Genomic DNA, 13,374 nt, shown 5'->3' with positions numbered 1-13,374 from the left:
AATGGTAGGAGCTGTCCATGGTTCTGAAGAGGGTTTAGTGTTCTGTTAAACTCAAGCATGTAGAAGGATGGGAAAGGCCATCTCTGCAAATGCACAGCACCTCCCATTAAAATTTGATGGCAGCAGGCATGTTTTATTTAAACAATTATGATGCTATCTGCTGCTGTATACTTGTTCGTGGACTGGAGCATGCAGAATTTGTATAAAATGTAACTATAGGCTATAAAATGATGGTATACAACTAGGATTCATTTTTGCTATTACCACATAATTAAATATTTTAACCAACATTATTAAATACTTTACAACATATTTTATTATACTCTACTAAAAGTTGTATATTCTGTGCTAGCATTTTAATAAAATAATATTTAATCCTATTCATATGTAGACATTACCATGTCAGGTCACTAATGCTTCTCCAAACTCTCTTGTGTAATCCACAAGATTGGTAGAAAGGTTTGTCCTTTTCACCCAAACTTTTGCTTATGTGCTTTAATATTGCATTACTATATGTGCTACTGTATGTAATTTATTTATTTATTTATTATTGATAGATATCTTGTAATGCATTCTTATGGATTAGTATGCATTCCTGCTAAGGAATGTGATATTAAAGGCGGGGTGCATGATCTCTGAAAGACAATGTTGACATTTGAAATGACCCAAACAAACACGCCCCCACCCCAATAGAATCTGGACCTTCTTTTGATAGGCCCGCCCATCACATATACGCAAACCAGGCCACAATGTCGGTTAGTACACATGCCCCTTACTGCTGATTGGCTACAAGTGTGTTTTGGTACTACTCGGCCCGATTCCCATTTCCAAAGTGTTTTTCAAAAATCATGCATTCTGCCTTTAATTACATTTACAAAATGTAATTATCTATGTAGTTTATAAAGTAATATATCTCTTTATTGTGATGCCTTATATTATACAAAGTATCCTCTGAATATAGATGATGTAAGAATTTTGTATGTTTATTACTGCATAAAGTTGAAATATGATACTGTTTTTGACATAATGCATGCTTAAACTATCTGCTTGCAACTAATTTGTGTTTCTGTTGTTTCTCTCTTTTTCTCTCTTTCTTTTTTCTTCACAGACATTTATAGTGCTAAATAGAGGGAAAACAATCTTCCGCTTTAGTGCCACACCTGCCTTGTACACAATAAGCCCTTTTAATCTTGCTAGGCGAATAGCTATTAAAATTTTGATACATTCATATCCTTTTTTAGTTGCTTAAGTATAGATATATGCTATCTTTCTGTCTCTTTTGAATATTTGTGCTTGTATGCATGGGATATAAACATGTAATCTTAATGGTTTCAGACTAACAAGTTTTAGTTAGGCCTACAGTGGGTCTTGTACAACATATCAGTGGGTGTGAATGTGGATTTTAATTTTAGATGCATGACAGCTTTGTCTTACAAAAGAGGTTATCAAATATATGGTGGGAATAGGGGAGCTGCGCTATGTTGCCTGTTTAAAGACTAACTAGTAAAACCCAGGGCCGCTCTCCTTGACTTTCAGCTCAACACCATGTTGTTTTCATATTTGATGCTATTGTAATACATGCCACCCATATTCATTACTTGCTTAATTTACTGTAAGTAATATAATTTGTGTTTTAAATGACTTAGAGGTGTTAATTCCGCCCTGTGATGTTACCAGTACATTTAATATACATAGTGGCACTTAATTCATGTTTTATTTAGACTTTAATGGCACATTATATTTTGCACTTTGTTCATTCAGACATTTGCATGCAGTAGTTTTAATATTGTTTTCAAAGATGGACCACAGTGATATCAGCTATAAAGCTTTGCCCAGCCCTCCGAGGACAGATTGATTAAACTGACGGTTGATGTGATTGTAGTGCACATTGTATTTGCATTTGTATAACTTATGGATTATTGAGATCTGTAAACGTCCTTAACCAATACTCACAGTATTCAGCATGTTCATTATGTGTACAATTTTGACCAACTGTGTGTTCATGACCTTTAGTAATCCTCCCGAGTGGTCCAAACAAGTAGAGTAAGTACCCAGCATGCATCAGAAAAAAATATTTTATATATTGTAGTGAATAGTCAGACACACTTAATTGTTATTTTAGAAAGCATAGCTCTTTAACAGACATGTCTTTTCATTGTACCATAGGTACACCTTCACTGGAATTTATACGTTTGAATCAGGTGTAAAAATCATTGCCCGTGGATTCTGTATAGATGACTTCACATTCCTAAGAGATCCATGGAACTGGCTGGATTTCATGGTTATCTCTATGGCGTAAGTTGACATTTACATCTTTTTAAAGACTGGTTATGCATAGGTGTCCCCTGTTTTATAAATACTACTAATATAAATGAAATTCTTTTATTTAATTATTGTCAGAAAACATTATTATGCCTTATGGGTATTTTTATTATCATTAATATGAAGTCCTGAAGAGTTTTTAATTCAAGTTCTGAGCCAAGTTTCATAGGTACATTTTATTTTAAAGGATCATTTTAATTGAAACACTTTTTACAAGTTGATAATTTAAAGGCAAAGTGTTTGTGTGTATCGTATGTGAATCTGTCCTTTAATCCGTCTTTTGTTATGTTGGGGACACCTTTATTGGTGATATTATCAGGGGTGCGTTTCCCAAATGCATCGTTACTGTGGGTTCACACCAGCCGCGTTTGAGGCGTCAAATGTGCGTCTACCACGTCTAGTTTGCCACTTGAACATTTTGAGTTTACTCACTTCATTCAAGCTGTGTGTGAAATTCTAGTCATCGAGAGATTCATGCGGAAATTCACTACATGGGAGGGGCTTCTTTCTGTAATCACGTCATTACTAGAACAAGCTCCTAATTGGTTAAAGCTGCGCTTTTTCTGCCAAAGTAAAAAATGTTCAACTGGCGCGTTTGCCGCGGCAACGCTCAATTCACACCATTCGCACAAACCTGACGCGCAAATGAGGCGGAATCGCCTCTTCCGCGCTAAACGCCTCATTCGCACCGCGAGACCTCCAGACGTGCGTCAACATCTTCACGTTGACTTAACATTGAAATCACTCGCGCTTGAAGCCTCTACCGCGGCTGATGTGAACGCAACATTAGCCAACTACTGTGGTAAGTTACGTCATTACTGACGAAGGTCAAGGATTTGGTGTTTCCCGAAACCATAGTTCAAATGAAGATTCGCAAGCTGCATCGCAAACTTGTGTGGTTTGAACGATAGCTCTTCACCTGTCGCTAGAAGCATAGTTTCTTGTTATTATAATATTTAGACTTGCGTTGATCATGCTTTTGGACAAAATAGGCAAAAAACATGTAGTACATTCCCTATCCATTATTCTAAATCAAAAAATTTATTTTATGTCTTTAAGTTTGTAAATAGAATAAAAGCGGGGCATTTTGAAAACTGCGCAGAACTACGAGCTTTAAGACCCTGGAGAATCCCTGGGAGGAGTGACGTAAGAGGGAACTTGTGCGTGAATTAAATATCTTGAAAATAAACAACAGATAACTAAATCACGATAACAAAATCAGTCTTCTGATTGCAAAGATTCATTTGTACTTCACCTCCCACGTGACATCATCAGCTATGTTGTTAAACCAACATGGTTCAAACGACGAATGTGCGACAAAGTTACTATGCTTTCGGGAAACAGTTGTGACAAGGTAGTTAGTTTCTCCAACTATGCATCATACTATGGTGGTTCAGCAGCGAGTTACGTCGTTATTTGGGAAACACACCCCAGATCAGTTATCATATCAGTTAAATTCTGTCTCTAACCATATGAACATTTTTTAAGGAGCATCTTAATGGATGTGGCAGATTTTCTCATGTGAATTTCTCATCAGTCTTTGAATGTCTTCATTTTCCTGCTGCTGTGAATATTCCTTGGTCTTGCACTGATCCAAAAAAATCTCTCTTTTCCTCTCATCCTATACTCTCATTTCATCTAAGAATTTTCATCGTTCATATGCTTCAATACCAACCACACAACTCCCAGCAGCCTACACGAAAATCTCTCTCTTTCTCGCTCTCTCTCCCTGTGTGTGTCTTTCTCTCTGTTTCTCTATTTCTCTTTTTATCTCTCTCTTTCTCTCTCCCTCGTGTCTCTTTCTCTCTCTCTCTCTCTCTCTCTCTCTTCTTCTCTCTCTATCTCTCATTCTCTGTTTTCTTTGTGCTCCTTTTACATTTTTCATTTTCTTTGTTTTTATTGTTTCTGTTATTCATCCAGAAATCCCCCTTGTTTTCTATATGCAAATACCAGACCTTTATTTGCAATATAAGCTCTGTTCCAAAACCTACTGAGCTATCTTGCTGCAAACTCCCTAAAGAGATATAAAAAGTGTTTCTTATTGAATAATTATTGATTGAATTATTGATTTTTAATATTTAAGCGTTGTTTACCACCTTGTATTATTATATTATCTTGGAATTTACATTGCGTTATGGGTTACATGTCATGCTGCTTTATAATTTGTCCAAAAAAAAGTATTTATTTTAGAATATTAAAAATTATGATTCACAGGCAGCTCATTATTTTTTTGTAACAGAGCTTTATAGCTTTTTATGAAAGATATTTGGGGTGGGACATACCAGAGATTGAGTATACAAAATGATCACGATAGATGGGTCAGACAGTTTTCATTTCTGGTGTGTTTTTTAACAATTTTTGTAATGCAATTGCTGTCTGCAGAAGGGTAGGCTTTCATTATTGTGCACAAATTATCATTTCTAGTTATAAAAGCACAATAATCCCTCATGCCATGCCACATATTCAGTACTAGGGGTGTGACGAGATCTCGTGCGACGAGACTCGGTGGTTGCTTAGCAATATGAAAATCCGCGTCGCACTGCTCTTTTTTAAAAAAGGCAGTGCGTCGCGCCTTGTGTTTCGAACCGTTTAAAGCGCAGTTGGTGTGATTAGCCCCTTACAGTGCATGCATTATATTCTGTCTTTTACTGCATTTGGTTTTTTGTTTGGGTTTCCAATAATGTTCGTTTGGGAACTCGTATAAAAGTCTGAGACGCGTTGTGTTCGTCTGTTGATCAGTGTCAGATGTGAAGTCTCAGCAGATTAAACCCTCACTCAGAGTTTATATGATTTAATGTCTGCATGTTCTTGCTCAAAAATGACAGTAGCTGTATCATTTCTATTGTAAAGAAATGGACGTATATTAAATATTCAAATGGATTTAAACATTGTTCGGCTAAAAATAAGCGTTTCTCTCCATCTAAAGTGAAAGTGAAAGTGAAGATAGCATCCGCGAGACGAGTCCACTATCGCCCCCTGCAGGCATTTGTTATAATACCGTAAAACTTCAAATAATAGCCCGGGTTTTTATTTTCCCAAACCTATCATCACACCAGGCGTCTAAAAGAGACAGGCGTCTATAAGAGACAGGCGTCTATAAGAGACAGGCTTTTAATTTAATTGTTCCAGCATGACAGCAGGAGGTTACCACATATTACGTTTTATTTTTAATTTGAATGTGTTTAACAAATTAGTTCGTGTAATAACAACAGTCTTAAATTATTGGCAGTATAAATAAAGCAAACAATTATATGTTTTTTTTATTGGTTGTTACGTGAAATCTTACCCAGATACAACAGTGCTATTTTCTGATTGGCTATTGTGTAGCCTCTTTCTTTTTTTTTGTATTGGCTCGCTCGACTAGAACTCTAGGGAAGACGGGCTTGATAGAGAGAGAGAGCAGTGCGGCCAGATACATTTTAGGCGCTGCAGCATATTAAATATGATAAATAGTGTTTCCGCGTGAGAAATACAATGTGTGGCGGGAGTGCATGCATGACAAAAGGTTGAAAGCCCGGCTATTATCAGCGGCCCCAAAACACTACCAGCCCACCGGGAAAAGTCCTGACTCTCCCGATTGCCACTTCGCTACTGTCATCATCACCTCAATCCTGGCGACGAAGCTTGTTGTGTTGTCATAGTGATGAGTAAAGGAACGACTGCGTATGTCACGTGACATCTACCGGTAAGCAAAAAAAACTTTAGCGTGTTCAATCTGCACCTAGGAACTGTCTTAAACAGACTATCTGACGGGTTTTAGAAGATTAAATACAACCCGAAACTAAAAAACAGACCAGGCCTTTATTTGAGACAGGCGTTTATTTACCCAAACCTGTCGTCACACCAGGCGTCTAAAAGAGACAGGCGTCTATTTAGGACTCGGCAATTATTTGAAGTTTTACGGTATATACATAATGCTTTTTATTTATAGACCACAAATGTAATGTGTTTGTTAATGTAATGTTGTTTAATGTAACTTGGTTTTAATACTTTATTTGAACCAATTATTATTGCATCTTCGTTATTATGTAATTTTAAAGGCTACTGCTCACTTGGGTCTATTTTTATTACCCAAAAATAACAAATTACTTTATTATCAGTTAGAAAAATAATTGTTAGGGCCAGTCATTGATTAGTTAAAACATTTAAAAATAACATGATTTCAGTTTCTTATTCATTTATTTTATCATTGAGGGTTTCTTAAAAAGTGTAAAAATATTGTCTTGTCTCGTTCTCGTGAACCCAATCTCGTGTCTTGTCTCGTCTCATGGATTAAGTGTCTCGTCACACCCCTATTCAGTACTATACTGGTTAGACTCCCCCACCCCTAAAAGCTATCTAAACACGCTTTTACCAAACAAGTCTACATGTGGAAGTCATCAATTACTAAGTCATGATCATGTCTCCATGTAACTTTGATCTGATCATTGCAGGTATATAACAGAGTTTGTAAACCTAGGCAATGTCTCAGCTCTGCGCACGTTCAGAGTTCTGAGGGCATTGAAAACTATTTCTGTAATCCCAGGTAAGAGTGTGTGAGCGGGCGGGCGGGGTCGGGTCGGTGTTAGGTGTGTGTACGTGCGTGTGTGTGTTTTGTTTTTCTTTTCCTTCCTTTACCCCCTTAGTGGACAGGTTCTGTGAGTGGCGTACCTCCTGGTGGTTCATTGACGTGGTGGTGGTCTTGGTGTGTTTGTGGTGGTCATTGGTGTCTGTGTGTGATCCTCCCTTATTTCAGATATGTAACAGAGTTTGTGGACCTGGGGAATGTATCTGCGCTGAGAACGTTCAGAGTTCTCCGAGCATTGAAAACTATCTCTGTCATTCCAGGTGAGACGCAGTTTAAACGCCGAGGTTAACGTTTCAGTATGCCCCCTTTTACTACTCAATTTAAAATCTCTTTTGTTGGACGTTTTCCCATTATCTAACTTAAAGCAGAAGTTCATTTGGAGAGGACCATTGAATTTGCTTTTTCCTATTTCCAAAATGATCAAAAATGGTACTTATACATTTTTGATAGGCTTTGCAGTCTACTATCTGTTCCTGGAGTCTAGACCTCTCTGGTTTTTACAGATTTTTAAAACATTAGAGCAGAGAGAAAGCAAAGTAATACATATACATGTTATGCTGTGTACACACCAGAAGCGAATTTAAGTATTTGCGCGAGTAGATACATACAAAGCCAATGCAAAGACGTAAACAGACGCGAATTCGCACGGGCGATGCGGATGACACAAATTAGGCAATGTGATTGCATCTAACATGGGCTGTTCGCCTTAAACACGTCTTCCACGCAAGGTTAAATATTAAACTGACGTGAATGACGTGAAGTTCAAATCCCCCGAGTAATCTAGAGTAAGGAACGTAATGCTTGGCTTTTGGTGTGTACGCAGCATTACAGCGAAAACATGCGTTGAAAACATACATGTTATGCTGTGTACACACCAGAAGCGAATTTAAATATTTGCGCGAGTAGATACATACAAAGCCAATGCAAAGACGTAAACAGACGCAAATTCGCACGGGCGATGCGGATGACACAAATTGGGCGATGTGATTGCAGCTAACATGGGCTGTTCGCCTCAAACGCGTCTTCCACGCAAGGTTAAATATTAAACTGACGTGAATGACGTGAAGTTCAAATCCCGCAAGTAATCTAGAGTAAGAAACGTAATGCTTGGCTTTTGGTGTGTACACAGCATTACAGCGAAAACATGCGTTGTCACTTTAAGTACAGCCATTTTCCCTGATTTGACAATTGAAAATTTATTTCATGTACCGTATTTTCCGGACTATAGGTCGCTTCGAAGTATAAGTCGCATCAGTCAAAAATGCATCATGAAGACGAAAAACATATATAAGTCTCACTGAACTATAAGTCGCATTTATTTAGAAAATTATTTCACAAAATCCAAGCCCAAGAACAGACATTTAATCTGGAAAGGCAAGTTATTCAACTAAAAAATAGCACACAGAACAGCAGGCCGAATAGGTGTCCTTACATGTTAAAGTAACATTAACCGTTATTTACACGATACACAATAGCATACAGAACATACCTGAGAGGCTTAATAGGCTAAATTAACACAATAAGCAAAATCAAGTTCACCAACCTTCCGAAGTCATTCCATATCACTGAATCCATTGAATAACATAAACACAGGAGCAGCGTATAGCGGACTCTCGCGGCTGTAGACGGTAATGTTTTCTCTTGGTTTATATGAATTAGTAGTGCTGGACAAAGATTAATCACGATTAATTGCATACAAAATAAAAGTAATTTGTAACATAATCTACAAGTGTGTTTTGTGTGTAATTATTATGTATATATAAATACACACGCATTCATGTAAGTATTTAAGACACATTTACATATATATATGTGTGTATTTATATTTTTATATAGTATATATAATTTTTAAAAATATATATTAATAAAAAAATTCTGAAATGTATACATGTATGTGTGTGTGTTTTAATATAATAATTACACACAGCACACACACATACATTATGCAAAAAGTAACCTTTATTTTGTATGCAATTAATCGCGATTTATCTTTGCCCAGCACTAATTTTTGACATTTAAGTCACACGTGACTAGAAGTCGCAGGACCAGCCAAACTACGAAAAAAGTGTGAGTTATAGTCCGGAAAATACGGTAACAAATGTAGTTGGTCTGAGTCAGTCATATTCTATATTTGAAATGAATAAAACAGTAGTTAGATGTCACTGCTTAAAATAAAATATTACCTAACAAAACATACATTATATGTAGCTTTATTTTATCCTTTCTGAGATGGATCTGTTTGGATAGCAGATTTGGATACTAATGATATATATATATATAATACAAAATTTCTGTACCAATAGCGATATTAGATTACTTAGAAAGACATCTGCCAATACCAATAGTTTAGTTTTAAAATCTAGAAGTGCAAAGCGTACAAATTGCAAGTCTGTTGTCATTGTCATCCAATTTAAAATAATCACACACCATTTTTCCGCCCCTTTTGATTACCAGGATATAATCTGCCCTGATCGCTGTCTGTTTTTAAACAATTGGCCAATGTCTGATAGTGGGAAAAATGCTTTTATCTGCCGACACCAATTATAGGTCGATACATTGGTGCGTTTCCAAAAAAATATAAATATACGAGTCTTAATGTAGAAGTCATCATTGTATAAGCCTATATACAGCAGCTAGTTTTAAAGCAGACTTTAAAAATTGCAGTCATCACCCAAATCAGAGTTAAAATTAGTGCAGTACAAGCAAGGCATTTAATCATGTACAAAATAAAATAACACATTTAATATATATCTTGTAACAAACCGCAGAGCAGCATAGATATTTTTAACAAGCTAGATTTTGTTTCCCAAAATGAAAGTTGCATGTTCCTGAGCGAGATCCAAAGAACATGCCTCTTACTTATTTATGAAGACTGCCAAGCCTAGTTTGTGGACATATTTTATGCTGCATGACGCTTTGGAAGTCATTTGCTTTTGTAGTTTTAACCTACTAAATGCTTGGCTGCCTTATTTTTATTTTTGGAATATTAATTTTTTGTCACTGTTTTCTTTTTAATTTCGTATGAAACCCCACAAATTTTCACAAATAACAATAAAATACAATGAGAAAAACCATCAGTATACTTGAGCAATTCTGAATTTCTCTCAGAGGCTATGCACACAATTTTTAGACCATATGCTATTTTTAACACATTAACTAGTTTTCATTTTCAGTAAAACAATAAAACATGAAAACGCTGGGAGATTTTTTAGATGTTTCGGGGGGTTATGGTCTACTGTGGAAGCTGTAACATACCTACAGTGTACCAAATTCCAGGGTTGAACTTTACACTTGTTAGCTACAGGTCTGTTCTCTTGAAGGTAAAGCAGATCCTGTTTCTATAATGAAGAATGGGGTTGGTTTTATGGGAGGGGTCAGTGCACTTTACATGGTGTTGAGCTCAGCATGTCCACTGGAGCCCTGGAAGCCTTTTACACTGGAGTCTAACTTTTCAGTCCTCGAGCTGAAATAACCTGCATGTTATCTTCACCCCCTAATCCCTGCCTGCTTTATACTCTCTATGTTATGGCCCTCTGGTTGTGCTGCAGTATTTATAGACTAATGGATGTTCAGATTGTCCTCGCTGTTAAGGGGAGTCCTCCCTTTGTTGTCAAGAGTTTCTTGCAGGTTACCTGCAGGCAAACCTGAATTAGAAGTCCTTTGCATGTCCTCAGATAATATGTTTTAGATTGCTTTGTATGAATATCAAGCTATAGGCTTAACATAAAGGGATGGCTCCTAAACAGTATCTGTTTAAAGTAAAACATAGTTTAATTTGTAGTTCTCATTGTTTATTGTTATATATTCGTTATGTTATTATCAAAAACAAGGATTCAAGGCATGATTAAACAAAATATTGGAAATTTGAGAATAATAGACAAAAAATGTATTATGTATTACACATAAGCTGCCTCAATGTGCTGAAGTATTAATTAGTATAAGGATTTAAGAGCACATTCTTAAAAAAAACCCCATGAAATCATGCCTTGAAACTTCTTAAACGTGAGCACACATGCAACTGTCTGTGCCTCTTTGTGTGTGCACATATTTGGTTTCTCATAGGTCTGAAGACCATTGTCGGCGCCTTGATCCAGTCGGTAAAGAAGCTGTCAGATGTGATGATCCTCACGGTCTTCTGCCTCAGTGTCTTTGCCCTCATCGGTCTGCAGCTCTTCATGGGAAATCTGCGACACAAGTGTGTCATCTGGCCCATCAACATCACAGAAAACTATGAGGCCAATGGCACCCGTGCTGTCAGCTTTGATGACTATATCAAGAATGAAAGTGAGCTTCTGTATACACGTACACACACACTCAACAAATTGCATTACACATAACAAATACGAAAGGGGTCTGCTGCATTAACATTTATTATATTTTTCCGTGGGGTGGCATACAGGGTTGGATTATGGACCGGGGCTGTAGGTAGCCTAGGGGCTAGGACTTGGTCATGGGCCTCCAAAGCCTAAAGCCCAATTTATATCTCTGTGACAAGAATCAGGTTTAGGGCTGCACAGTAATCAGCTCAACTTTATGGCAATAAGCTATGACGCAGTTCGGCGGCAACCAACCTGGAGGCGGAAACATTCGGCGGCAACCAATCGGAAGGCGGAAACCGAGCGTCAGAGCGTCCACTACACTTTATCGTTGGCAGGGCAGCCAGAGCTTTTTTTAACGCTCTCGCTGGCAGCGTACAGTCGTGTGAACTTACAGTTACTCCTTCAGGCCCCTTAGCACATATAGTACAAGCTTGCTGCAGTGCTATGGTCCCTGGCTAGTATGCTCAGTGATCTAATATTAGCATACCAAAGCAAGCGTTTAGCTAATTCTTATGGAAACCACTCTTGTCATTTAAAGATAGGTATGGGGTGTGCCACTAGGGGCAGTATGAGGGTAGCAGGTGTGCCTAACCTGGGCCATGATCCAGCCCAATAAAAAATATTTTGAAATGGGCTACTTAACCTATCCCATCATTCTGTTTGTCACCAGCCAACTACTACTTCCTGCCTGGCCAGTTGGATGCTCTCCTATGTGGCAATGGTTCTGATGCAGGGTAAGTTTCTGTCACTTTCCTTGAAAACGTTTTCAAAAGCCAATTAGGTATCATTTAACATTGACATTTCAAAAGCATAACATACAATTATTGATGAAAGATGCACACTGGAGCTGTTTTTTGCACAGGCATATTTAATTTTACTGCTACAAATAACATTTGGATGGGCAGAAGTACTGTATGAGAATTGTTTATACAAAAAATAATTGCAAGTCATTTGGGCTGCATGCTCCTTTTCCTTCTTAGTCGTTGTCCTGAAGGCTACACATGCATGAAGGCTGGTCGCAATCCAAACTATGGCTACACCAGCTTCGACAGTTTTGGCTGGGCTTTCCTGGCTCTGTTTCGTCTCATGACGCAGGACTTCTGGGAGAACTTGTACATGCTGGTAAGGGCGTTTTCTTTTTTTTCTCTAAAACGATTTTTTATTTTTGTTTTTAACCATATTCAATTTTTGGCATATTTTTATCTATGTAAAAGATTATACATTAAAAGAAAAATAAGCAATGTTACTTGCATATTCAAGTAGAGAAACTGAAGGACAATGATTTGAATACCATGCCTTTGAGATTCATGCTATTAAATATTTGAATAAAAAAGCAATGGATATCAAGAAAACAATGTGAGGTTAGCACTTTAAGGATCCTAGACAGAATATATTTTCATTTTTAAATATTTGTAGATTTTGTCAAGGGGTGTGTTGCATCTATAATGCTCATATACTTTCTGCTAGGGGTGGGCGATAACTTGCCTACGATTCTCATGCACATTTCGTCAGTAAAGTCGATTACGTGATTAGTAGTAAATAACCATCACCTGTTTCAGATAGAGCGGCATTTAAAAAAAGACAACATTGCGTTCATTATCACAGGCGATTCGAGATGTGCGGAAGAATCGTAGCCGATTTATCCCTCACCCCTACTTTTTGTTGTACACAACTTAAATAAATGCATGAAATATTGTTTAGGATAAGCCACAATGTTTATTCTCCTGTAGACGCTCTTTTTTCTGCCAGACGAGCACAAAAACACTTAAACCTGTGAGATCAGGAGCAGTAATGGTCGGCCAGAAGACTAACTGTGGGTTTACACCACACGCGATTTCAACGAGTTGCGCGAGTAGATTACATACAAAGTCAATGCAAATACGCGATCAGATGTATCCTTGTGCTGGGCGATGCGAAAGACGCGATATGGCCGGTGCGTTTGCCGTGAAAACACGCACTATTCGCCTCAAAGGCGTCTTCGCCCAAGTTGAAAATATTCAACTTAAGCAAAAAATTTGCATGACACGAAGTTAAATCTCACGAGTAATCTAGAGTGAGTAACACGATGCCCCGTGTTTGGTGTGTACGTAGCATAATAGGGCATACACACCAAAACGCGAGTTCAACTATTTGCGTAAGTAGATTACATACAGAGTCAATGCAAAT

The 13,374-nt window shown here is 37.5% G+C and overlaps 1 protein-coding gene across 1 annotated transcript in view; it reads left to right on the top strand.

The window, feature by feature from the left end:
- Positions 1–13,374, top strand: part of scn8aa (sodium channel, voltage gated, type VIII, alpha subunit a) — a 59,566-nt gene that overhangs the window by 10,195 nt on the left and 35,997 nt on the right. The window contains exons 3-9 of the mRNA XM_073875324.1: positions 1,109–1,228; positions 1,955–2,043; positions 2,167–2,295; positions 7,058–7,149; positions 10,952–11,173; positions 11,879–11,942; positions 12,189–12,330. Of these exons, the coding sequence (XP_073731425.1) occupies positions 1,109–1,228; positions 1,955–2,043; positions 2,167–2,295; positions 7,058–7,149; positions 10,952–11,173; positions 11,879–11,942; positions 12,189–12,330 (858 nt within the window). The remainder of the gene's footprint in view (positions 1–1,108; positions 1,229–1,954; positions 2,044–2,166; positions 2,296–7,057; positions 7,150–10,951; positions 11,174–11,878; positions 11,943–12,188; positions 12,331–13,374) is intronic.

Source organism: Misgurnus anguillicaudatus, chromosome 13 (genome assembly GCF_027580225.2).
Source record: "Misgurnus anguillicaudatus chromosome 13, ASM2758022v2, whole genome shotgun sequence".
NCBI lineage: Eukaryota > Metazoa > Chordata > Actinopteri > Cypriniformes > Cobitidae > Misgurnus > Misgurnus anguillicaudatus.
This window is presented reverse-complemented; position numbering and strand designations above follow the sequence as displayed.